Source organism: Akebia trifoliata, chromosome 16, assembly GCF_017979445.1.
Source record: "Akebia trifoliata isolate Shusen 1 chromosome 16, ASM1797944v1, whole genome shotgun sequence".
Classification (NCBI taxonomy): domain Eukaryota; kingdom Viridiplantae; phylum Streptophyta; class Magnoliopsida; order Ranunculales; family Lardizabalaceae; genus Akebia; species Akebia trifoliata.
The window spans coordinates 27,048,720-27,074,503 of NC_141390.1; the positions used below are offsets into that span (position 1 = coordinate 27,048,720).

The 25,784-nt window shown below is 34.0% G+C and overlaps 3 protein-coding genes across 3 annotated transcripts; 2 read left to right on the plus strand and 1 right to left on the minus strand.

Annotated features, from left to right (window-relative positions):
* The first annotated feature begins 4,325 nt into the window (after positions 1-4,325).
* LOC147383147 (sulfate transporter 3.1-like) lies at positions 4,326-11,550 on the plus strand. The gene is made up of 12 exons (XM_086428265.1): positions 4,326-4,866; positions 4,953-5,160; positions 5,503-5,674; positions 5,856-5,921; positions 7,115-7,228; positions 8,181-8,297; positions 9,040-9,166; positions 9,245-9,531; positions 10,269-10,459; positions 10,573-10,658; positions 10,778-10,854; positions 11,056-11,550. The coding sequence occupies exons 1-12, from the start codon at positions 4,530-4,532 to the stop codon at positions 11,242-11,244; spliced, it is 1,971 nt and encodes a 656-aa protein (XP_086284391.1). The 5' UTR covers positions 4,326-4,529; the 3' UTR covers positions 11,245-11,550.
* Positions 11,551-14,343: 2,793 nt separating this feature from the next.
* On the minus strand, positions 14,344-20,160 carry TPR3 (Tetratricopeptide repeat (TPR)-like superfamily protein). The gene is made up of 8 exons (XM_086428448.1): positions 19,883-20,160; positions 19,563-19,656; positions 19,428-19,478; positions 19,158-19,331; positions 17,503-17,682; positions 17,130-17,249; positions 15,173-15,306; positions 14,344-14,890 (listed from the first exon to the last, which is right to left on the minus strand). The coding sequence occupies exons 1-8, from the start codon at positions 20,038-20,040 to the stop codon at positions 14,803-14,805; spliced, it is 999 nt and encodes a 332-aa protein (XP_086284574.1). The 5' UTR covers positions 20,041-20,160; the 3' UTR covers positions 14,344-14,802.
* A 1,869-nt stretch (positions 20,161-22,029) lies between these two features.
* Positions 22,030-25,505, plus strand: LOC147383149 (small ribosomal subunit protein eS1z-like). Its single transcript, XM_086427350.1, has 7 exons — positions 22,030-22,160; positions 22,251-22,298; positions 22,411-22,516; positions 23,510-23,647; positions 23,746-23,931; positions 24,051-24,251; positions 25,180-25,505. Exons 1-7 carry the CDS (start codon positions 22,150-22,152, stop codon positions 25,273-25,275), a joined length of 786 nt encoding a protein of 261 aa, XP_086283476.1. The 5' UTR covers positions 22,030-22,149; the 3' UTR covers positions 25,276-25,505.
* Positions 25,506-25,784: the final 279 nt, after the last annotated feature.

Consider the following 25,784-nt stretch of genomic DNA (forward strand, 5'->3'; position numbering starts at 1 on the left):
TCTACCTTATTTTATACATATAAAAAATTTATAACTATTTTCATATAAATATGTGTTTAAATAAGTAAACCATGTTAAACAAATTATCTCGTTCGAGATGAATTGACTCATCTAAGACAACTCGGTTTCGTTCATGAAATAGATGAGATGAGACACCAAACCGAGTTTTGAAACCATTCTCAATACTGAAAGGTAATGATTGAACAATTAGTACACCATGGTATTATAGTATGTCTTGAAAGTTTCTTCTTTTAAGGATTGAATATTAGAAATATTACGTGACAAGTGACTAAAGATTTCATGGAATACTTGGATGACCAAAAGTCCAATCGGAAGTTCTAATAATACTAATAGAAATCAAGAGGTCCACCATCAGAACTATGCACCGGCCCAATTTGAATGTGTGGGCCAGCTCATCTAATAAGATATGAATCAGCGTGACGTAACGTATTAAGACTTAAATCTTACTAAGGGTTGTTAGGCCTGCATGGATTACTACATTGAGAATCCAACACCACACCCTTATAGATTTCATAACAAAAACTCGGATTCAAATACAAAAACAAAAACAAAAAGCTATTTTGAGCATAATCTAAGATGTTGAAAATGAAAGACTATCGAACTGTCAAATTTAAAATTAAAATTCTCATGAAAATTAACATATTTTTTCAAAGTTCATAGAATTTTGTTCTCTACATTCTTATGGCATCGGATTATGTTTTTGAATGCCACAAGATATTGTAGTCAGGAAACTTTCCTTACTAACTTGATAATGAAAGTTTGAAAGTGTTTTTTTATAAGATACAGAATTCATTTGACAATTTTAATGTCTACACGTATAAAAATTAGGTATAAATGATGAATTTTTATTTGTTGATCTAAATGTTATTAAGAATTTAGGTGTGATAAAAAAAAGGTTTGATTCAATGGTTATATATAAGATTTTCAATCTTGATTTTTTGTCAAATTTTAGTTTCATTTACAATATATCAAGCTTCGATTGAAAGAGTCATCTTGATTATCATGGACATGAAGAAAACAAATTTCCAACAAAAATAAAGAAATAAATAAAACTAAAATACTAACTGAAAGATACATCTGGCTGTGTTTTCCATTGCACCCTCCATCATGCTCGGTACACCCACTTTCTTTGATGCATATTCACTCTAAAATGTGTTTTAGGTGGGTGCAATGAGCACAAATGGTGGGTGCAAGTAGCCTGATCCTTTTGAAAGTCACCAAAGTATGGCAAAACATCAGTCACTTTCGAATGATTGAGGCGGTAAATAAATTTAAATTTAATTACATACATTGAAAAAAAAAAGTTATTTAAATAAAATCGAAGGTCAATTTGGTCTTTTTGACTTATTCAAAATGTGTCAAATAGCACATGCGTCAAAACATCTAATCGAAAAAGTTTAAATGTCAAAACGATAATTCTTGGTCAATCAGCTTAGCTTCAAACTATTAACACGTGTCGAGATCTTATGTTGTTTCTGGAGAAGAGTTCGAGTTTGATACCAGCTCCTCCTCCTTATGAGAAGCCCAATACGCCATTAAATGTACGGATTTGCTATATTTCTAATATATTAAGTTTATACTATTTAAAGAAAATAAACTTGATTTGTGATTTTGATTTTCAAATTTGATAATATTTCGAGATCAATTCTAATATATTTATCACAAATAGGAAATTTGCATCTATGATTTATGTAGGCCGAAGTGGACTTCCCATCAAACTCGTTCAAGCTTACCAAACGTACACTCAAAAACAATAAAACATTTGAGTCAATCGTGATAATCTGACTATCTAACTTGAGAAGTTTGATTAACGTAGGTCTACGCTCCCCGAGATATAAGACTGTATTTCCCCCATAAAATATGTATCTCGAGAAAATCATGTATCACAAAGAGTACAAATCTACGATTTTTGAACTTATCACGTCAAATAATCGATAGAATATACCACGTGGGGTAGTCAAATTGTCACGACTCTTACTAAATATACCTTGGGCGTTTGTCTTTTTGCCCAACAAAATCAGCCAAACCCCAAAAATGATAAAGACTACATAATATATAGGAATAATTTTTATATGATCCCAAGATTTTGGTATATATACGTTTTAGAAATTATATTTAATAAGAACATACGGTAAGGACATCTTTCTTAATTCAACATGTGTTTTTGCGGCCGTATCTTACCAATCCAGTTAGTAAAATCTCTTTCTTATTACTCCTCGTCTCGATAAAATGACAAACTCAAAAGTGATTTGAATTGTTGATTTTGACAATTTGAATCATCAATCTCAGAAAAGGAAAAGAGTGGTTAAAGGGTATTAAGAAAAAGAACATTTGGTAAATGGCTGGACTATCAATTATCGTAAAGAAGTGCGGAATATTTAGAAAGAAATGTTTTTATTAAGGTTCGTTAAGTAGTTTTTTCAAAAGATTTTTATGAAAAATATGATAGGGCTGGACTATGTAGATTCATGAAAATGAATAGAATAAAAATACTTAATCCTAGCAATTATAATGTAACATCCAATTGCCAAGATTTATTCAAAAGATAAGGGATATAGTCTCTGGATACATCTTTTTATTTTAACACTAGATTTTATAATTGAGAGATTTATTGTGCAAACGTATCTGTTGCAATTTTATTACAAAAACTCCCTTACTTTATCAAGCATGTCACTTTTATGAATCATGCTAACATGACTAAGGTAGTAAGATTTTAAGTCTTACTAAGGATTATTAGACACATGAAATATCAAACTAGCAATCCAACAACACTGACTTGTAGATTTTATGGAAAAACTAAGATTCAACAAAAAAAATTCAAAACAAAAAACCTTATTGATTTTGACCGTAGGCCTTGAAAATGGATGGCTACCAAACTACCAAATTTAAAACTAAAATTAAATGGTGAACATTAATTTATTCTTTTTTCGATTTATTTATTTATTTTTATTTTAATTTTGTTCTTTATAATCCCGTCGCATTAAATCATGTTTTTGGATGTCATAAATTCACGTAATTAGAATTTACTCCAAGTATGTTAAGTAACAAATTAACCTCATAAATTTGAATTTTATTATGTGGGTCCCACTCCAAGGTTTGCTGGATAACAAACTTCGTAAAGTAAGGTTCTCTTAGAATAGTCAAAATTCCAAGGAAGTTTTTGTGAAAAAAACACAACAATTGTGTCTGTCAAATAAATCTCTCTTTATAATTTAGTAGTTGTGATTACATATGTTAATGTCCAAAATTTCATAGGGACATTATCATTCCCGAATTCTAATATATATGAATCCTCATAAGCTATAGGAAAGAGGTCACAAGCAATCGTTATCAAAATTAATAGTTATTTCCAAATCAGTTTAATTGAATTAATAAATATATAATAATTCAATTTTATTTAACTTAGATTAAGAGATTCATAATCACAAAATGTCATTTTAAAATGATTACAAACATGTACATGGATAAGAATATTATATAAGAAAAACAAAACAAAACTCAAATCAAAATTGATTAACTTAGTCAAGCTTGAAAATTAGGCTGAGATTTTGATTTGGATAGCAGACAAGAAAATTTGACCTTTGATTTAACAGTAGATATATCTCTTTCGAATTTTCCTATAATTGAGAATTTGACAGGTTCTACAATCTTATTATATTTTTGATCTCTCGAACTGGTTTTCTTTTTTTCTTTCGTCAACGAAAATATGTTTAGATCATTCTCTCCACCTCCAACTACTTAATCTATTTTTTTAATCCCAATCAAGAAAATCTGTATTTTTTTTTTTTTTAAATGCAAATTGTGGAAAGGGTTGTATCCTTGGGTAGTCCTATTTGGCACCAATGCAACTCATCATAAATTAATGTAAACTTTGTAATAATTTTTTTTAATAAGTTATTGTAAACTTTTGCCGGGTAAATTATCACAAATTTTACATATTTCACAATTTTCCTTGAGAATTTCTGCAAAATTATAATTATATTTATAAAAAATAAAAAACACTTAAATGACACAGTAAACAACAACGTTTGAAACAGAAAATTGTAACGTCATCTGACCCACTAACGAACATGATTATAACGTCAGTTAGTGAAGGATCAAGGGAAGTAGTGTTAAAGTATCTTAAGGAAACAGGTTGGAACTCCACCTAATAATACTTAATCCCTCATGAATAATGCCTCCAACTTCATATTTATTTCTTTCGAAATTCAACATTTACCACGTGAGTCCACATGTGGGTCCTATTCACCACTAACACCTCCTCTTCTCCACTATAAATTACAACTCCCAATCCATCCTACCTTCACACTCTTGCTGCAACCTCTCCTCCTCCACCTTCACCTCCACCACCACAACTTCCACATCTCCAAATTTAGTAGAACCAAACCCATAGTAAACCTATAACACCAATGACACAATAAACACTAGCTTTTTCCACCAAATATAACTAGCACCACCTTTAAATTTAACACCAACAACATCAACCAATACTAGTGCAATTTACTAATATGGGTAACGCGGACTTAGTCTTCCCATCGACGAACATCGAATGCACACATCGTGTAGCAATTCCTCCACCACAACCATTCATCAAATCACTTAAAAAATCCCTTAAAGAAACCTTCTTCCCCGATGACCCTCTTCGACAATTCAAGAACCAATCACCGTCTCGAAAGTTTGTATTAGGCCTTCAATACTTCCTACCGATGCTCGAATGGGCTCCTCGATATACTTTCCAGTTCTTCAAAGCTGATCTTATTGCTGGGATTACAATTGCAAGTCTTGCTATACCTCAAGGGATTAGTTATGCTAAATTAGCTAATTTACCTACTATTCTTGGCCTATGTAAGTGGTTTATTTTTCATAAAATTTTTGGAAATTTTGGTAAATATTTGAGTAGACCATTGAAAATATTTGAATTTGTATTGAAGATTCGAGCTTTGTTCCGCCGTTGGTGTATGCTTTGATGGGCAGTTCAAGAGATTTGGCTGTGGGTACTGTTGCTGTTGCATCACTTCTTACAGCTTCTATGTTGGGAAATGAAGTTAATGCTTCTGAGAATCCAAAGCTTTATCTTCACCTCGCTTTCACCGCGACATTCTTCGCTGGAGTTTTTCAGGCTTCCTTGGGCTTGTTAAGGTTGGTATTTGGTATGCTAAGAACAATAATAAGTTACAGAAGAATAAAATTGAAATTGGGTTCTCCTCTTCACACCAGATAAAATATTTTCCATTAAAAATGGCAATCATGGACTTAGAAATCACTTTTTTTTTTCCATGAAAAGCATTTTCTCATATAAAATTTTTTTGATCATAGAGACCTTAAGGTCCTTTCTCTATATATTTGGTTAAGCAAATTTTGTTGAATTAGAGAATCCTCTTGTGTATGGGTCTCTCTCTCTCAAAAGTTAGAGAACAAAAAAATTGATTATGTTAGTTTTTGGAAAATTTTAATTAATGAATTATTAATTGTTATTTGTAGGCTTGGGTTTATAGTGGATTTTCTCTCACATGCAACCATAGTGGGCTTCATGGCCGGTGCAGCCACAGTTGTGTGTCTACAACAGCTGAAAGGGATCCTTGGACTCGAGCACTTCACTCATGGAACTGATATTGTCTCAGTGATGCGTTCCGTCTTTAGCCAAACACATCAGGTTCTCTATTTTCATCTTCTTCTTTTTTCTTTTTTTTTTAATTTTCCCACTTTAAAAAAATTATTATTTAGCTGATTTTGTGTTGAATAATCATGAAAATTAATAATTAGGCTCCTTTCTTTTATTTATTTATTTATTATCTAATTATTGGTTCTAAAGTGGGTTGTGGTGGTTGTTGCAGTGGAGATGGGAAAGTGCTGTCTTGGGCTGTTTATTCCTTTTCTTCCTCCTTCTCACAAAATTCTTTGTAAGTAAATCATGATCAGCTTTAATTACTTGCTTAAACGTCTTAGTTTCTTTTACATCGACTGCCAACCTAACGTAATTTTTTATGAGTCATGCTGGGGTGACATAGGATTTACTGTAATTCTCACAATTCTAACGTGGACATGCATATATAACCGTAGATGATTTTTTACTTCTATCGCAAGTAAACACATCTGTGGTTATGTGCACATCCCACGTCAGATTTGTGAGAATTGCTGTAAATACTTTTTATTATTCCAGTATTTTTCATTTTTTAGTTGTGGACAACTTACTCACTCCAAAATAATAATAAAATAATCCATATGTGTAAATCTTATAAAGTTTTTCCTATTAAATATCTTTGATTTTATTGAAATCGTTTAGTATTCAAATACCTAAGAAAATTTTCATTTTAAACTTTCACACAAAGACCTACTTTCAAATGGTATTCATTTTAAGTAAGCAAAATTGCTTTTTTGACTTCTATGATTTTTGTCATATTATGCTCTATTTCTTGCCTACTTTCCTATTATTTAGTCTAGGTTGCTTTTCAATCACATCAAATAATTGATATTATGGGCAAAAAAAATAATAATAATGGATTGTTGTTTCAAGGAGCTCCCCAGGTGTTTGGTTACAACCCTGTTCCTATCTTTTTCATTCCATGTGTCTCTCTATTTGCCCCCTAGCCATAAATGTTTTCGCCTATCAAGTATGCTAACTTAGTGATGATTCCATCATTTTGGGTTTGTAAATCAAAAACCAAAACTAATTAGGAAAAAAATGATCAAATCACCCATGTGTTTGATTACAGCCTATTCCTAACTTTTTCATGCCATGTGTCTCTTTATTTTGGCCCCCCTAACCATAAATGTTTTGGCCCATCAAGTATGCTAACTTAGTGATGATTCCATCATTTTGGATTTGTAAATCAAAAATCAAAATTAATTAGGAAAAAAAATGATCAAATCCAATGGATGGAAATCATCTTTAAAGCTTTCATTGTGTGTGTGTGAGAGAGAGAGAGAGAAGATTCATTGAAGGGTGTGCCAAGCGTTTATAGATTTGTGTGCCTAATTTTTTTTTCTTTGTGGCACTAGTTGAATTACAGAATATGGGGACCCAATATTTAATTACTCTTGATTTTTGGTAGGAAAAGTAATAATATTTTGTGATTTGATTGACGACAAACAGAGCAAGAGACGACCAAAGTTCTTTTGGATTGCAGCTATGGCGCCTTTGACGTCAGTTATTTTGGGAAGTTTACTCGTTTATCTGACCCACGCTGAAAAACATGGTGTTGAAGTGGTGAGAATCCCTAGACCCCCTATTTTATTTCACACTTGCAGAAATAGTACTATTAAAGTCTCATATAATATAACATCACATATCTATTAATCATGATTCAATCTAAATCATCCGATAAGGGGCAGGCCAAGATTTGATTGTGTGGGGTAATTAAGAGTGAAAAAAAAAATTGTGAGAGCGATAATGACAGATTTTTTTATCTGTTGTTAAAATCTATTTCAATAGTATATTAATCTATAGAATTTGAAAAATCTTGTGAGAGTAATAATATCCTGTCAAATGCGACCCACAATTTACATTAATCTTTAATTATTTTTTAGTTAAGAAAAATATTATCCATTATTTTAAAGAAAAATTATACCATATGATTCAAATTGAATTTTAAAGTGCATGAATTTAATTTTTTTTTTTAAATCTATAAAAAAAAAAATTTGAACTTTAACCATTGGATCTGACTCATAGGTTGATCTAAGGCACAATTTGCCTTTTTTTTTTTGCCAATTTAGAGTTCAATTAATCCCGGCCTAAACCCGTAGTAGGGATATTCTATTACCACACCAACTTTTACTAAGAGCACCCTAATACATGTGATATCGAAAAAGAATTAGCCCAAATCTTGGTGTGCTCTTTGTATAAATTGGTGTGGCAATGGAAGCTCTCTAAGAATAAGGGAGATAAGGTCATCCGACCACAAAATGCACAACTACACCTAGGTGGTGGGTCCTACTTTTCTATTATCATAATGAGGGACAGGAGACATGATTGGACGGTGACGATTTGAGGGTCCACAGTATGATGTTACATCAGTTATGCTGCGTGCAGAGTACACAAACATTTATACTGTGCTAGCGGATTTATGTACTAGAGTTTTCTACTATGTTTGGTACTGTAGGTTATATATGAAAGAAAAGGTTTTGATACAGTGCATACGTTTGTTATTTTATTATTGTAGATCGGGCACTTGAAGAAAGGCTTAAACCCAATTTCTGTGACTGATTTGACTTTTGGGTCTAAGTATCTGATGATAGCCATTAAAACAGGAATCATCACAGGTGTCATCGCTCTCGCTGTAAGTCTAACTTTTCTCTTGTGTGTAACTTTGTTAACGTGCACTGATAGCACCATATACCCATAGTAGGTTTTTTTTGTCTAGCTGACGTGTACACGTCATGATGGTGATGGTGGTGGTGGTGGTGGTGGGCCCAGTTTGTTTATCACTTGTGATTCACACATTATGTCAAATTTGCCAACTTTGCCCAGCAATTGTGCCAGTATTTTTAGCTCATTTAGTATTGGATAGATCTAAACCACATCAGACTATTAATGGTGGGCCCTCTAAACTAAATGGTTGCATCGCATGTGATCATAAAATGCCAAATAATCTGGGAGTATATTAATATATTACCACGGGATACGCGGAAAGTACGCACTTGGTGGCATCCAGACTTGTGGTCTTGGAGTAGTGCGCACGTGGGTGTCCCTATGTAAGAGTAAGACCATGAATGGGCCAGGCTTGGATCTGGCCCATGTAGGTCCATATAAGAAAGTGATGCTTTAACTTGGGTCCGGACTGGTTAATAAACAAGCTCAGATACTTGTGATTTGGGCTGGACTTGGGCTAGTATTTTGAGGCTTGAATAGCTTCAGCCAGTTTATGAACGGCTCAGGCCATTGATTTGGGTTTGTGTTGAGTGCCAAGTACAAGTTGGATTTGGATTAGGCCCAACCCAACCTTAATTTGGTCCACGAATGTTGTTTTTGAAAGATGAAGGAAGGGTTTATATTAATTTGTTGATTCGTCGATCTAACAGGAAGGGATCGCAGTTGGGCGAAGTTTTGCCATGTTCAAGAACTACCACATCGATGGAAACAAAGAGATGATCGCTATTGGAACGATGAACATAGTTGGGTCTTGTACTTCTTGCTACTTGACCACTGGTGAGGTTTATATTAAAGATTTGCTATTTATTGAGATTTCCATTAGTGGACATAAGTGACTTATAATTTTAATTTCAGGGCCATTTTCGAGATCGGCGGTGAACTTCAACGCAGGGTGCAAGACTGCAGTTTCAAACATTGTGATGGCAATTGCAGTGATGATAACATTGTTATTTCTAACACCATTGTTTCACTACACTCCCCTAGTGGTGCTCTCAACCATAATTATCACCGCGATGCTTGGCCTGATTGATTATGAAGCTGCCATACATCTATGGATGGTTGACAAGTTCGACTTCATCATCTGCATGACTGCATACGTCGGCGTGGTCTTTGGCAGTGTCGAGATTGGCTTAGTCCTAGCGGTATGTAATTTCCTCAATTGCATCACCATCTATTTTCATAAAATTTTAGTATGGAATTGAAAGTAAGAAATAGGAGTAACCAAGTCAATCCAATCCAAGTTCTAACTCTGTTGCCAAACGAGTCAAATATTGGTCATCGAACGATGTATGAGTGTATATTTTAGGGTCTAAATTCATCTTTTACACCTTGAGATTCAAGCCATAAACAATGAGGGATTTCGATCCAAATGTCTTCCAAGATCTAATATGATCTCTTTTTTTAACTTAGATTTATATCGAGATACATCTTGCAAGGTATCTTCACATCCTTTGGGATAGGTCTAGTCCTAATGGTTGCACACCCGATCTTACAGAAATTTCCTAACGTGCAATAGAGTAAGTTAGAAGGCCACTCAATTTCAAACACACGATCACAAGGAGCAAACTCTTTGTTACTAATTTAAATACTGAATCAACCCCTAGTGGGTAACTTGCTCGGTTGATACATGCAATCTATAAAGAAAGCCTAGGGTGTCTCACATGTTAGACTAAAAGGTTTCTCCCGAATCCAATGAACCCAAGGGCATATCAAGGATTCGAGATCTCAATGTGACACTTGTACGGTATAAGATTGAACCCAAACACTTAATCGTATCGATTCCACTAAGTTTTGAGTTGGTCAATAAGTTTTTAAACCATGGACATGATAACAAGTGCCTTTCTAATACTAATCTAGTAATTAATTTATGTGAATTCAGGTTGCCATATCTATGATTCGAGTGATATTGTTCGTAGCGAGGCCAAGGACCTCAGTCATTGGCAACCTTCCCAACTCGATGATCTATAGAAATGTAGATCAATATCCAACGGCTGGTACTATCCCTGGAATTCTAATCCTTCAAATTGAAGCTCCAATCTATTTTGCAAATTCTAGCTACTTAAGAGAAAGGTATATATTTCGACAAAACCCTTTAAATACTTTACCATATAAATTAAATTGTTACACACATACACTTACATGCATGGATGATAAGTTTTATTTATTAAATTTCATTTTTTTAGGATCTCGAGATGGATCTACGAAGAGGAAGACAGGATAAAATCATCTGGAGAGACCAGCTTACAATTTGTTATCTTGGACATGAGTGGTACGAATAATAGCTATAAAAGATGTTTATGTTTTATAATCTATAATTCTCACCTCACCTTACCTTACCTCACACGTGTGAATTTATTTATTTATTTATTTATTTTTTTTTTTTTATAGCTGTTTCTTGCATTGACACGAGTGGAATTAGTATGTTTGAGGAAGTTAAGAAGAATATCGAAAGAAGGGGACTTAAGGTAAGAAATAAGAACCATTCTTTCTTCTTAACAGAGTTTATATTGACACACCAAAATTTTTAAATCATCAAAGAAGGATAAGGACACACCATTTAATAAAATTGAAATACTCTCTCATGCACACCATTTATTGATAATTCTTTTGTACATTTTGTTTGCTAAATTATATATACTGATTTACATATCTTCTTGATGAAATAGATGGTGTTGGCCAACCCTGGAAGTGAGGTGATGAAGAAACTTAACAAATCCAAGCTCATCGAGATTATCGGCCAGGAGTGGATCCATCTGACGGTGGGAGATGCCGTAGGAGCATGTAACTTCATGCTGCAAACATTCAAACCAGACCCAACCAAAGTAGAATCATCAACAATGGACATCAATGTTTGAGCTAGAAGGATGTTTTGTCTTGACAGTTGTCGCATATCAAGTGGTAGCAGATCAATCAAAATTAATCTCCACCCTTAAAATATTTCTTCAAATCCTTATTATAATTATTCACAAGGAAGTAGAAATATATTTAATAATGGAGTACTGATATCAGTGCATGTTAGCATCCTTTGATGTGGCATTTAGTGAGAATATAATCAAGTTTTAATACAAAGTCGTCTTCGCTTTTTTGCCAAACAAAATAATTTATGTTTCACTCGATCATTAATCACTAAAAGGTTAGAAATATATCTTCGTTTGAAAGAATTTTTTTTTTGAAAGGTAAAGAAAAATATTTATTCGTGCACGTGTAGACTTTTGATGACCAACTAACCCATTGTTTCCCATAGAGTAGATCCAATTAAATTGTCCATGGATGCAATCGATTAGATCCAAAATCCAATATAATAATTTAGGCTTTGAGTCAAGGTCATGGGATCCATTGATGATCCAATCCAATGAATTATTGGTTCAATTCTTGATCAACTCATATACCATACTCTAATCTGGGCATGACCAATAATAAAAAAAAAATAACAAACAATGGAAAATAAAGATAACTGCTATTGGCATTCCAACTTTTACTAGTTACAACCCAATTAAAAATAAAGAAAATAAGCGAATGATTGAGAATAAGTAAACGTTGGGGTGTCAATAGAAGCTCTCTCTGGAGTTAGATATCTATTTTTGGGATTTAGGATATATACGAGCTTAATCATAATTATAAACTACTGAAATTGTTTGAACGACTATTATAATGTTTTGTAATGTTGAGATTATAATTTGAGCCAAACAATTTTAATCTTTAATTGAGGTGTGATAAATAATTCAAGCAATTGGAGTGTAATAAGAAAAATTTTGGGGTGCTAATAGCAGTTCTCAAAATAAATTAGAGAACCTACATTCACACACCAACTTTTCATTATAACGTACCAATTTATCATATTAAATAAAGAGAGCTGCTATTGGCACTCCCAACTTTTACTTATTACACCTCAATTAACATATTTTTTTAAACTGTGTTAGATTTAGGATTTTATGTGCGCCTAATCCTAATTGTAAGCAACCACAGAAGTTGTTTCAATGTGTTATCATGGTTTGTAATGTTGAAGCAATGACTTGAACCAAACTTTAGTTACGTTAGAATGGTGTGTTTTAATCTTTCATTAGGTAGTGATAAATAATTTAATAAATTGAGGTGTAATAAATAAAAGTTGGGGGTGCCAATAACATCTCTAAATAAAGCATATCAAGTAATAATGAGTGAACACCTACTCTCTCAATTTCCTTCAAGTTGTTTTTTTTTTTTTTTTTAACAAGAAAATCCTCTTTACTTTCTCCTGTAAGGAGCTAGCAAGCGTTTGAATAGATTTTGCTCTTGCGCAGAAAGGTTTTTTGCTCTTGTGCAAAAAGATTTGGCTTCTGCTCTTGCACGGAGAAGTGGCCTTAGTAACCATCCAAAAGCAATTCACCTCAATGTGACCGGAGAAAATTATTAGAACCCCTACAACCATGCATTCCTAGGGGTGTCAATGGATAGTCGAAATCCGAATCCGAATTCGAATTCGAATTCAAAAAATCGGATATTATCCGAAAATTTCGGATATCGGATTCGGATTCGGATGTCAGTTTAACATTCGAATGAGTTTCGGATACGAATTCGGATATTGCGATATCCGATTCGATAATATCCACTCCGATAAGAATATGTATATCGTGTATTTATGTTTTACAACAAAACTTTAACACATATATACATGGTGATGTGTATTTATGTTTCATAACAAAACTTAACTTATAAAGTCATCTTCTCCCCCAACCTCCATCTGAAATGCAGAATCAGTCGGTAATGAAGGCTATGGCCTGTGCGAGGCTGCGAGCTACATAACCCACCGTCTTCTCCGGCCGGCGTCATCCAGGTACATACTCTCTCTCTCTCTCTCTCTCTCTCTCTCTCTCTCTCTCTCTCTCTCTCTCTCTCTCTCTCTCTCGGTAAAACCCATCTTCTCGACTTGTGCGAGCTCCATTACAGTCGTCTTCTCCGACCGACTAGCATCCAAGGGTATTTCCTCTATCTCTCTCTCTCTCTCAAACACAGTAAAACCCTATTTTACTCTCACACAAAGAAGAAAATCCCATTTGTAGGATTTTTGTCGGATCGGATATTATCGGATATCCGATATAATTTTCAAGTTCGGATTCGAATATTTGTTAGTGCTATCCGATCGGATTCGAATTCGAATTCGGATATCATTCTTTTTTTTCGGATTCGAATTCGGATATAGCAATATCCGATCGGATACCTATCCGTTGACAGCCCTATGCATTCCCCCTTCTCACATAGAACCCTTGCAACACTCTTTCATCTTCTGAAATGATTTTTTCTTCTTCAAAGCAAACTCTCTCTCTCTCTTTCTCTCTCTCTCTCTCTCTCTCTCTCTCTGTATGTCTGTCTTCCCGAGCTTGCATTTGGTTTATAAAGAAAAAAGACAGGTGGACAGTAATTGGTGTGTAATGATGAGAAATCAGCAGTTGAGAAGGAAAGGATACACACCTGCAGAGCTATGGATGTGGGCATACCCCTATGTAAAATAAAAATATATGAAAAGAAGTCTTCAAATCTACATGCAGAGGCTCTCAGGGAGAAGCATTAAGACCAAGAATTTCCAAAAATACAACATAAATGAGTTCTAATAGATAATTAAGTCGTCATGTTCTAAAGGAAACACTCTAAAACATTAGGAGTCCTAAATCATATGGTAAATGAACCATTTCCAATAACAGCTGTTTCTAAATATCCAAAAGAAAGCAAATTATTAAAGGGTCAATGAACTGAGTACAATGCGATTGCTTAGCAACAAATCTCTCATTCCCATTAACGATGACTCTTTGTGGTTAAGTTGAGAGGGCATCTTTCATCACATATGCCAAAAGATAGTCCATTAAAAACATAGTAGCATCCTAGGCTAAAATCTGACCCAATTGAATTCTTTAGGATAGTAGGGGAAAATATGAATATTCCAGAAAAATACTATTGGCGAGTACAATTTAGATGGGCACTTGAGCAGGAAATAAAGTTCCTTTCAAACATTTCAAAACACACCAGCACACGAGTCATACAAACTGGTCATACATTTATCACTAGTGCACTTTTCCCAGGTGAATCAGAATCAGAGGATACACAGGCCACACCACCTCTGGTATGGACCCACCCCGCCATACTACCATAAGAAAGGTAAATTGTAACACTTGAAAAACAACCATAAAAAACAAAACAAAAAAACTAAAAACCAAAAAATAGTTGGGAGTAAGCTTGCAAAACCATCGCAGTAGAGTTCAAAATTTGGCAATAACTTCCACGTAGTGAATGAATCTGTAAAGCTTTCTCTCGCATCTGCTTCCCATGCCCATGCAGGAAATCAAGTACCAAATATGGAAAAAACTTGGGCACCCAGAACTGACTTTTTCACTTCATTGGAGATTTATCTCTTCAAAGGATACATTTTCTCAACACTGCAACTAAGGAGAGTATTGGGTATTTGAAGCAGTTTCTTTGAAAATACGTGGAAGCAATTCATGGGAATTCACATCTAAAACTTCAGGATCCCTAAAATGATATAGGAAAAAAAAAAGACATTAGATCCACTTATAATGGCTTTAGATGACACCAACTGAGGAATGTACAAAACAGTAATAACATAGACAGGACACAACAAAGATGGGCCACCAATGCAATTTTAAGCTATAACATATTAAAGAGGGCACTAGAAGACTGATTGGTCTCAAATCTGGACCTACTAGAGCTACTCAAAACTCAGCAGGAATGTTTTATATTATATACAAACTTCCGCTGTCGACAAGATTGTGTGAAAGGAAAAGAGTGAGTCACCTGCACAATGTTCGCCCTTTTTCAGTTGAACTAGGAATAAACCATAGTTTTCGCAAGAAAGGTGACTCGAATTGAACAAAGAAACCATCACTTTGCCCATGCCTCCACTTTCTTGACCCTTGTCCTTTCCATACCTGCAGAAAATTTTGCCCACTTAAATTTGCAAGAATAAGCCATATAAAAATCGTGTTAAGCAGCTTTTTTTTTGTAGGTTCAGGCATTCGGCCCGTATCTTGATTTTTGTTGCAGATAATGCCTGATCACAAGTATATCATGGTTATGCAATGATGGGTAAATCACTAAAACTACTGTCAGAGTTGTAGAAGCAATTTTTCGCTCTATACCACGAGATCTTGATTTGGATCAAGATCCAACAAATAAATCACATAAAAATAATCAAAGAAAGGGGAAAGAAGATGGAAAACACAATATTTTACGTGGTTCGGCAAATCTCCAATTTACATGATTTCTCTCATCTTTCTTTCTCCTCTTTACAATGGTTTAACCTATTTTATAGAAAAGAAACCCTAATTCCAAAAAGGAATCATAATCTTCCTTATGTTTTAAAAAATCTAAATAAGAAATCCTAAACCATGGTCTTTTTTAAAAGACTAAAGGAAAAAAAAGATTTTTTTTAAATCTCACTTCAAGCGTTGGGCGCCTAAATAGGCTAGGTGGCCGCTTCGGCGCCTAGGCCCCGCTTTTGACAATTATGTTATTGATTTTTGAAGCTATCTTGTTTCATATTTAGCACAAATATGATCTTCCAGTTGATTGAACTCCCATAATAATTTGAGGTTTCAATAATAGAACCGACTATCTTGAAAGTGGGGTTGACTCCCTGAATGAGCCAAAACTTTAACAAATGATAGAAGAACCAACCAATAATCTAAGTTATGCTTAGATCCCAGAATGATCCAAGACTTTGATAAATAATAAAATAACTGACCAAAGACACAGATCGGGCTAAGATCCCAAAACGATCCAAGACTTAGATAAATAATAAAATAATAGACTGAAGTCCCAAATCGAACTTGAATTAAGGTAAATCAAATAGTTACAATTTAAGGAAGATTATGATTCCTTCTGAAATTAGGGTTTATTTTCTATAAAAGGGGGTAAATTATTGTCAAGAGGAAGAAGAAAGACGGGAGAAATCATGTAACAATGAGATTTACAGTGGAATGGCTCATCAAGCCCGTGTTGCTGACCACGTAAAATATCGTATTCTTCGTCTTCTTTCCCCTTTCTTTGATTATTTTTATGTGATTTATTTGTGGATCTTGATCTAAATCAAGATTTGGAGGTATAGAGCAAAAAATTGCCTCTACAAGGCTAAGGATGACACTTTAGACAAATAAGAGGATGATCAACAGCCCATCCCACAAAGCGAAGATATAAAGGACCAATGTAGGGATCTCATCATAATGAAAGATATGAGGAAACAGGAAAGCATGTAAATTAAAAAAATAAAATAAAATAAAAGAGAACCCATGAGCACCAATGATCATGAAAAGATGATTAGAAATCAAATGCATTCTTCAGAAGGTCAGTGTTCCCATCTTCCAAGTACAAGTCCATAAGAATGGCGCACACACAGCTGGGACTCACCACTACTGCTTCTAGCCAAGACCAAATTGGGTAAGACAGGATGAATTGCAATCATCAGATGTATAAATATTTCTCTAAACCATTAGTCATATTTTTTCTTCTAATCATCCAAAAGAATGCAATTGTTCAGACTTCAAATGGTTAGTCATTTAATAGGACTGGAATTTTTAGTTATATAAGTATATTTTTTAATTCAGACTTCAGAGATCTCCTAGCTAGGACCGATTGAATAGTGGATCAAAATGCACAACCAACATGTTTACAATACAAGGAAGACAGGGCACTCTTGTCTCCCAAGAATAACCAAGGTTTGTTCTTAAGAAAATATAAGATCTTAAAAGGTTACCTGTGGATAAGAAATAATACCCTTGGGCACCACTAAACAAGCTGCTCCGGAGTAAGAATCATCAGCATATTGCCTTAAAAATGAAGAACAGCTGAGGTGTGTATGGGGAGATTCAAACGCCTGGTATTAACAATAAGATAAATGTAAGCATTGACATGCTCCCACAGAATGACAGCACCACACAAAGCGATTAACAGACTAAAGAAACCATATCGTTAATTATTAAAAGATTAGCATATGATAAGTTATTTGCTTAAATCCAACCAAGGAAAAGAGGGTCCCCTCTCAAAAAAGATTGCAATAAACATTAAGATTTTAGGAAATGATTAAAAAGGAAGTTGGATGAAATAAATCACAACACAAGTGTTAATACCTTATCAATATTGACAATTGGGGCATACTTATCGGTATCTGTCTTCTCTTTATCAAGAAGGAAATATACTCTTGCATCCACTTTAGCTGTTTCATGCCATGACCTAACAGCTGACTCCATGGTATCAACAGTAAATAAGAAGATATCCTTCCAGCACTCTTCAGCACCATATTTTTCTGACTGTGAAGAGAAAAAACTAAGTTTATTTTGAATCTTGCAAATTTCTGTAAATACATTAATCACCATGGTCCCACAAAATGCTCTTCAACTTTTAGACGAGAACATAATAAGTTCTTGCAGGAGTATAATATAGAAAAAAAGCATGCAGATAAGCTTATATATATACATAGACAGCAATTTAATTTTTATTTTAATTTTTATTTTTGCTTATCGTGGGTATCCCCACCCTTCAGGTGAGACTAATCCCATGGTCACACACACACCGCCCCCTCGGAAAGTCCCACGTGCCAACTGGTTGAGTCGAGGGTCCCTCGTGGAGTTTCAAACACCAGGGTGAGTAAACCGATAAGTGGGCTTCAAGAAATAGTGAATGGGTTTTATCAATATAAAAATGTTTAAATCCCCAGAATTTCAATTGCATTTGTATTTATCACCCTAGGACTTGGGTTCATGCTTTTTCCACCCGACAACATGTTGACGGCAAAAGTAGAACCTCGCATTTCTTCTAGAGAATGTCCTAATTGTTCAAAAGCCACTAGAAAAGTATTATTTAACCAAAAACATAGTCAGCAACTTCAGTGACTTATTGAAAAAATCGTGTTTAAATAGTGACTTTTTTCGTTCACCAATTTAATCATGACAAAAAGTCACTATTTTTACAAGCTTCATGATTAAATCATAAACTTTAGTATTATATAGAGAAAAATAAAAACGGGGCATTTCAATATTGTATTAGTAAGTTGGGGTACATCAACCTAGATAAAAGTCAACCTTCCCTTATCCAATTCTAGATGATAGTCTAGTAAGAAGATATGACATTGGTGAAGATGACGGTGAGTGTTTTATTAATGAAGCATCTGATAATGAGAATGATGTTGAATTTGAAGATTTGTTTGCAGTTAATGAATCCATGTATATATATATATATATATAACAATATAAACCTTGAATGCATTGTGGACCTGTGTTACTTTCTATGGATGTATGGATGATATTAATATGAGATCTTGTGATTTATCATTGTAGTTTGATATGAACTTTATAATATAATATGAGAACACCACTTCGTAGGAACAGTTACATGTCACATGGTCCTAATCATGGCCCAATTTTTTTTCCCATTGTTTCTTGATCCCCCCCGCCCCCTCTCCTGTTTTCCCCTATGTGTAAACCCTGACTTGGTGACTGACCAAAACGAATTACATTCAGATATAGGGTATCTATCCAAAAGTTTTGGGAACTTAATAATAAATTTTGGGAGTTTTCTAAAACAAAATTACGAAGTGCCTTCCTTTGTCTTTATTTGGTGCAATTAATTGAGCTGGACAAGAGAAAACCCTCACGTCCAATTTTGAAGGGAGGCATCCTATCAGAATCTATCCAATTTTTTTTTCTAACAAGTGAGCAGGGCACGATTTCCTATATGGAAATCTCAAACCCTTTATTTGCACACACACACAAAAAAAAAAACTTACCAAATCAGATTTCAATGGATCCAACTGTTTTTTCATGTCAATGTTAGATCTAATGTTCTCCACTTCTTCAGATCGCTTTTTCTCTTTTGCCAACTGTGTGAGCCTCTTGATTTTTCTCGACATCTCAGTACTCTGTGGATTGTGCTGCAAAGCCATGTGAAATGCAGCTACAGCCTAAAATTACATGAACAATAATAGTATCAAAGACCCAAAACCATGATTACAAGACTAGAAATTTTTCATAAAAATAGAATAACATGTAAAACGTACATCATCATATCGTTCCATTGCCTCTAATATGCATCCTTTCCTGAAATATCCCTTGAGGTGCATAAGAAAGCAATCTTTTTAGTGAAAAAGCATGTCGAATCAAAGAATATGAATGATGAAAAAGATTATATAAACCTTTTCCCATTGTGGGTTCAATTTAATTGTTGTCTCAGCATCGACAAGTGCTTTGTTAAGCTTGACCAATTGCAGAAATGCGGCAGCACGGTTGCTGTTAAATTATAAAGAGATAACAAACAAACAAACAAAAAAAACTAAAAATTACATATAAAAAAAATTTATAAAAATAGATACATATTTGCGATTCAACATTCATTTAGTCACTAATTATAGAAAAGAATCCAAGTTAAAAAAGATATAAATTTTTTACAGTTAAATCAAACTAAAACACTGCAAAATTTAAATGCCCAGATTAGATGAGATGGAGTAAAGAAAACCTATAGAGAGTAGGATTTGAGGGATCTTTTTTGATGGCCTGCGTGTAAAGAGCAGCGGCTTTGAGATAGTTTCCAGATTTGAAGAATTCGTTCCCCTGATCTTTCAAACTTTCTCCTCCTGATGAGGATGATGATGATGGTGGAGCTTCTTCTGCCATTTTTTTCTGTATGTTTTTAGGGTTTTGTTCGGTTTTTGTGTTTCTAACTTTCTAGGGTTTCTGGTTTGCTCTGTTTTTTGGGCTGTAGTGATGGTAGTCGAAAGAGACGAGTGGAACTGCGAGAAGGGGAAGTGATTTTGCTAAAATGGTCGAATATGGTTTGACGTAACAGATTCGGGTCGAAAACGGATCCATTCCAGTCCGAATGATATATTACTTTAAAAATATTATTTAAAATTCTTTTTAAATCATTTCCTACTACGTTATTATAATATGAATTCTTATAAAATAAAATATGAGGATTATAATGGTAAAATAGAATACTATAGTAAAAAAGCATAAAAGAAAGAAGGATGAACTGTAAAAAATTATTCGACCCCCAACCTAAACGAATCAAGCAATTTGATTTAGATTGGATTTGAGTATGGCTTCAGATCCATATAAGAAAAATCATATCTAAATATGAATATACTCAAATCTGATCTGAATTTAATCCGTTTTAAGCCCTACCAAGAGACTTAAAAAGAGTGTAGTGTTCTAAATTATTAAGATTGTCATTAATTAACTCTAAATCGATTATCATGGACCCAATCTATGTTACCTGATTCGTGGGTTTGCTCGGTTTGAATTCGAGTTTATGGTGGGCCACTCAAAAATGAACTCTAATGATAGAGATAGAGAGAGGCATTTAAAGGTTGAAGTGATAAGTATGGTGAAAAATAGATTGAAGATGAAGGTATTTAGTCATTTTTCATCGACCTATTAATAATGATCAAAGTAAAAAAGACACGCTGTTAGTTTAAAATTTTAAGGGATGTCTCAAACATTATTAATATGTGGAGGGAGGGGCATGTGAAAAAAAAAAAGCAATTCATTGAGTTCACTAAATTTTACGAATTGTGAGCGAACTATATCACGAATTGGTTCGATTCGAAATAATTCACGATTCAATAACCTGCCAACAAATTAGGTTAACCCAGGACCCACTAATTTTTTGGTCTAATTTTGGGTAGTCATCATAAGGATTTGATAAGAATTGGATCTCATTTGGATAATAGAAGTAGTAAATTTATTTTATTTACGATCAAATAACATTTGAAGGAAATACTAATCAAAAGATCTCTCTCTTGAAGTACAACTACTTTAATCAAAATTAAATATATAAAGGGAATGCAAAGTCTTGTGTTGGAACATTTATTTATATTTCACATTCTCCATCAAATTCAACTACAAATAAATGTTTCATATGATAAATTTTTAAGATTATTTTTCACAAGAATTTGATTTGCTTGAAAAATAAATTGTTGATCTTAATTCCCAATTGAAGAATTAGGGTACCCATTGCCGAGAACCAAAACTACTCAGGTTCCTTCTCTTCCCTAATACTAAGTTCTAATGTAAATTACCTAACTGCCTTCAACAATATCATGTTTATGTATTAGATTATACATATGTAATAAGTCTAAAATTAACACATTGGTTTTAGGTATAGCACACCAAGTTGTAGTTAAATACTAAGGGTTCGTTTGTTATAGATTCTAGTTTCTATTTTGAGATTGTGTTTAGAAGAAGAAGAAGCTCATAATCTGAGAAACTGCAATCCAGGAGAATCTTGTTTGTTACAAAACTGGCGAAAAAGTAGTAAAGAGAGGTCAAATTGAGTTCATTGTTTAATCAATGAGTTGAGAAGAATGAAGGGTGAAATCGTTATTTCATCCCCATACGTTCTTAGGTGTTGGCTTCTCATAGTGACTTACGTGGGAAAGCAACCCTAGCAAGACTTCTCAAAAATGTAATTTTGGATTTTCCACAAAAGCTAATGAAGCAGAAGCCATTATTAATAAACATGCTCCTCCGGGTTTTTTGATTTAAAGCCGAAAAAGTCCCTGAAAAATAGTTGTAACAAACAAGCCCTAAATAATCATTTTAATTTTACAAGTATTGGTGTGTTGTAATAAAATTGGTGTGCCAATAGAAATCTATCTTAATCTATTACTACAAAACGTAGTATTTTCCCCCAAACTGTGTGTGGGGATTAGGGTTTTGTGCTGTGAGTCGCCATCTACCTCTGCATCTTAAGCAGCCCTACTATCCTCATCTCCATCGATAATGGCGGTCGGGTAATCCTCTCTCTCTCTCTATCTCTTTCTCTCTCTAGTTTTATCTCTTTTTTCATCGCTAATGAGTCTTGTCTTCTTCGTTATTTACAGGAAGAACAAGAGAATTTCGAAGGGAAAGAAGGGTGGTAAGAAGAAGGCGTAAGTAAATTGAAACCCTAGCAATTTAGATCCCCATTTTAATTTTCTCTTCCTAGCTTCTCAGACACATATCTTTTTTCTTTTTTCTTTTTTAATTTTTTTATTGATACAGGGTTGATCCTTTTACCAAGAAGGATTGGTACGATATCAAAGCTCCTACGATCTTCAGTGTCAGAAATGTTGGGAAAACCCTAGTTTCCAGAACCCAAGGAACCAAGGTAACTGCTTTCTCTTTATTGTTTTTTGTCCTTAATTTGAGTTGTTATTTGTGAATGTGTGTTAAGTTAATAAGACTAAAAATGTAAACTTTGGGTTGAGAGTTAGATATTAGAATCTCATATTTGATTGAGTTATTGACATAAACATTAGATCTGAAAATTCCTATGAAACTTCGATATTGGTTTTTCGAATAGTATTAATTATTGCATTATAGTATGCCCTTTAAGAAATTTGTTGATGTCTTTGTTGAGATGCAATTGCTTCAGCTTATACCCTTCCATGTGTAATTTTGTGTAATTTTATACTTCGTGATACTTTTGATGATATGGTGCCAGTTTTTATGCTCTACTTATTGGATTTTGAGTGCAACAACATGGGTTCTATGAGTTTGTATTTTTGTATTTTTTATTTTTTATTTTTTTCTTTCTGTGTGTATGTGTTCTTTGCTCGAGGGGGAAGTCATTTAGTTACCGATCAAAAAAAGAAAAAAAGATTGGTCATTTAGTACCCAAAGAAGAACAGTGTGTGGGATCAGTTGACCCTGGAACCATGTCAATGGCAGATTTCTTTGGATTCCACAGCCAAAAAATGTGTCAAAATCATTTATTCTCTTGCCTGGATTTTGCAATTTAACTAGCTTGGTCCAAGTGGTATTAGAAACTGGAGGATATTCTTTGAGATCTAAAATAATTGAGAATATTTTTAAATCATTCGTTTATTAGTTAAATCCCATAATGCATAAAAATAAAAAATAAAAAAAATTCGTAATGCAAGCTGAATCTAAGCTTTCTTTTCTCGAGTCTTACAATCCTGGTAGAATCTCAATTTGAATATATAGTAGACATTTTCAGGTCAAAGCATTAATTCCTAAGTTTAAAAACATTGTTCAGGATCATAATTTCGGATTTCATATGTGCATTTTTTTTTTCCAACTAGCTAAATAATTTTTTTCCCAACTAAATAAATCTTCTTTTCTTTCTTATTTCTTATAGATTGCTTCAGAAGGACTCAAGCACCGAGTGTTTGAGGTTTCCCTAGCCGATCTTCAGGCTGATGAGGATCAGTCGTACAGGAAGATCCGACTGAGGGCAGAGGATGTCCAAGGAAGGAATGTCCTCACTAACTTTTGGGTAAAATCAAAACTCTTATGTTTTCACCATGATAGCTTATTTTGTTCAAGGGCAAAGAAAATAATAATAAAAACAATAATTCAATTTGGATTCTTCAGGGTATGGATTTCACAACAGACAAGTTGAGATCTCTAGTGCGCAAGTGGCAGACATTGATTGAGGCACACGTGGATGTGAAAACAACGGACAACTACGGTTTAAGGATGTTTTGCATTGGATTCACCAAGAGGCGCCCTAACCAGGTCAAGAGGACCTGTTATGCCCAAACCAGTCAGATCCGACAGGTAGAACTAATATTTACAAATGCTAGATTCATCTATTATGGTTTTATGGGCTTTTTTTGTAACAATAGTTGCTTTATGTGCACACTTGTGTATTATGTGTGTTTTGGTATTCTTGTTAGATTCGACGTAAGATGAGAGAAATCATGAGTAACCAGGCACAATCATGTGATCTGAAAGAGTTGGTCCAGAAGTTCATCCCTGAGGTGATTGGGAAAGAGATTGAGAAGGCAACATCCAGCATTTACCCTCTACAGAATGTCTTCATTCGGAAAGTTAAGATCTTGAAGGCTCCCAAGTTTGATCTTGGAAAGTTGATGGAGGCATGTCTCTCACACCATTTCAATCTCCTTAATAGTTAAAATTTCTTTGACCCTTTCAATTATAAAAGCTTTCCTAAGCTAACATGACTTTTTCTTTTTCTATTTTTTTTTTTTTTTTTTTTTGGGGGGGGGGGGGGGTGTTAGTTAGACCCACAGCTCAGTTGGTTTGACACATTGCAAAGCAACTTTGGGGTTGTGGGTTCAAGTCCAGCTTACCCATAAAAAAGCGTGATTTATTTCTATACCAAACTTGTTTATCCTTCAATTGTCCTAAGGGACTGTGATGAGTTGGTTAAGTTTTGTGTCAGCTTCATATGTTTTTTTAAAGAAACCTTGTTTTCTGTTGCCATCTCCAGGAAACACTTATTTTTATAATTGAAGTTAGTTATGCCTGATGCACAAAGATTGCCTAGTTGACCCTCACACAGTATTCAAGGAATTGGTTTCGTCAGTGTTTTGTTATTCCAAGTTCACACGTGCTCAGGCTATTTTTTTTATGTAAAAAGCATTTAAATGTTGTTTTCTAATGATTCTGTAAAATTTGTTGCATGCTTAGGTTCAATAGAAACTTTCAAAGTCAATATTTTATCTTCATTGGGTGCATTTTTTTGAACCATATCATATGCTTATATGAGGCCGAATTTACTTGGTTCTTTTTTATTATTTGGGCCCATTAGGATTGCTTTTTGATTGTTGTTTTTCCTCAAAATAGAGTTCAAGAACTCTTTTTGAATAAAAATTATTTCTATGACTGGCAAAAATAGCTGTACAATCCATAAAACAGACAGACGATAACCTATAATTTTAGCCAAATATGTAGCTCTTTATAGAACGACCTGTGTTATGTGGGTTTTTGTATCAATCGTTGGCGATAGCTATGGATGGATGTTAATCTAATTTGTCTATGATTTGGTTTTTGGTCATTTAGGTGCATGGTGACTATTCAGAAGATGTTGGTGTGAAGGTGGAGAGGCCAGCTGAGGAACCGATGGCTGAGGGTGAAACTGAAGTTGTTGGGGCTTAGTGAAGGTTTAATCTTTATCTTTTCTTCTTCTTCTAAATCTCTCTTTAATTTTCAAGGAACTGTTATCCTTCATGTCAACGTCGAACTTGATTAGATAAATGGTCTTTTTGGTTTACACCAAGACGAGATGCGGAATTATTTTGACTTTCAAAGAAGGAATTGAATTTTGTGATTTTAATAGGATGGAAGAAGGTACATTTTGCTGCATGCCCTTCTGTGGTATGGTCTTATTTTCGATTCTTTTGGTTCTCAAGATTTTCAAGCAATGAAGAATGAATGAAGAAATGCATGAGCGCAGTTTTCTTATTTTTTATACATGATTGTTGCTTTCCCGATTTGTATGTTTGAATGGCTATATGTCACCATGGAGAATTGATGCGCAACATCCACTGAAGAGTTATATTGAAAAATCCAATTAAGTTGCAGAATTATGAACACTTCAATTAGCTTTGAAGTATTATCCTTTGGGTTTAACCTTTTCATGTCCATCTATTCCCAATTGATGGTCG

Bases quoted from the DNA above. Each gene is read 5' to 3' on its own strand.
- LOC147383147 (XM_086428265.1), top strand. From the start codon at position 4,530: ATGGGTAACGCGGACTTAGTCTTCCCATCGACGAACATCGAATGCACA. The intron at 5,161-5,502 runs GTTGGTATTTGG...TGTTATTTGTAG, and splicing joins GCTTCCTTGGGCTTGTTAAG to GCTTGGGTTTATAGTGGATT. The intron at 5,922-7,114 runs GTAAGTAAATCA...GACGACAAACAG, and splicing joins TCCTTCTCACAAAATTCTTT to AGCAAGAGACGACCAAAGTT.
- TPR3 (XM_086428448.1), bottom strand. From the start codon at position 20,040: ATGGCAGAAGAAGCTCCACCATCATCATCATCCTCATCAGGAGGAGAA. The intron at 17,250-17,502 runs GTATTAACACTT...TGTTAATACCAG, and splicing joins CAATTGTCAATATTGATAAG to GCGTTTGAATCTCCCCATAC. The intron at 15,307-17,129 runs GTAACCTTTTAA...AATTTTCTGCAG, and splicing joins GTATTATTTCTTATCCACAG to GTATGGAAAGGACAAGGGTC.
- LOC147383149 (XM_086427350.1), top strand. The intron at 22,517-23,509 runs GTAACTGCTTTC...TATTTCTTATAG, and splicing joins CCAGAACCCAAGGAACCAAG to ATTGCTTCAGAAGGACTCAA. The intron at 24,252-25,179 runs GCATGTCTCTCA...TTGGTCATTTAG, and splicing joins ATCTTGGAAAGTTGATGGAG to GTGCATGGTGACTATTCAGA.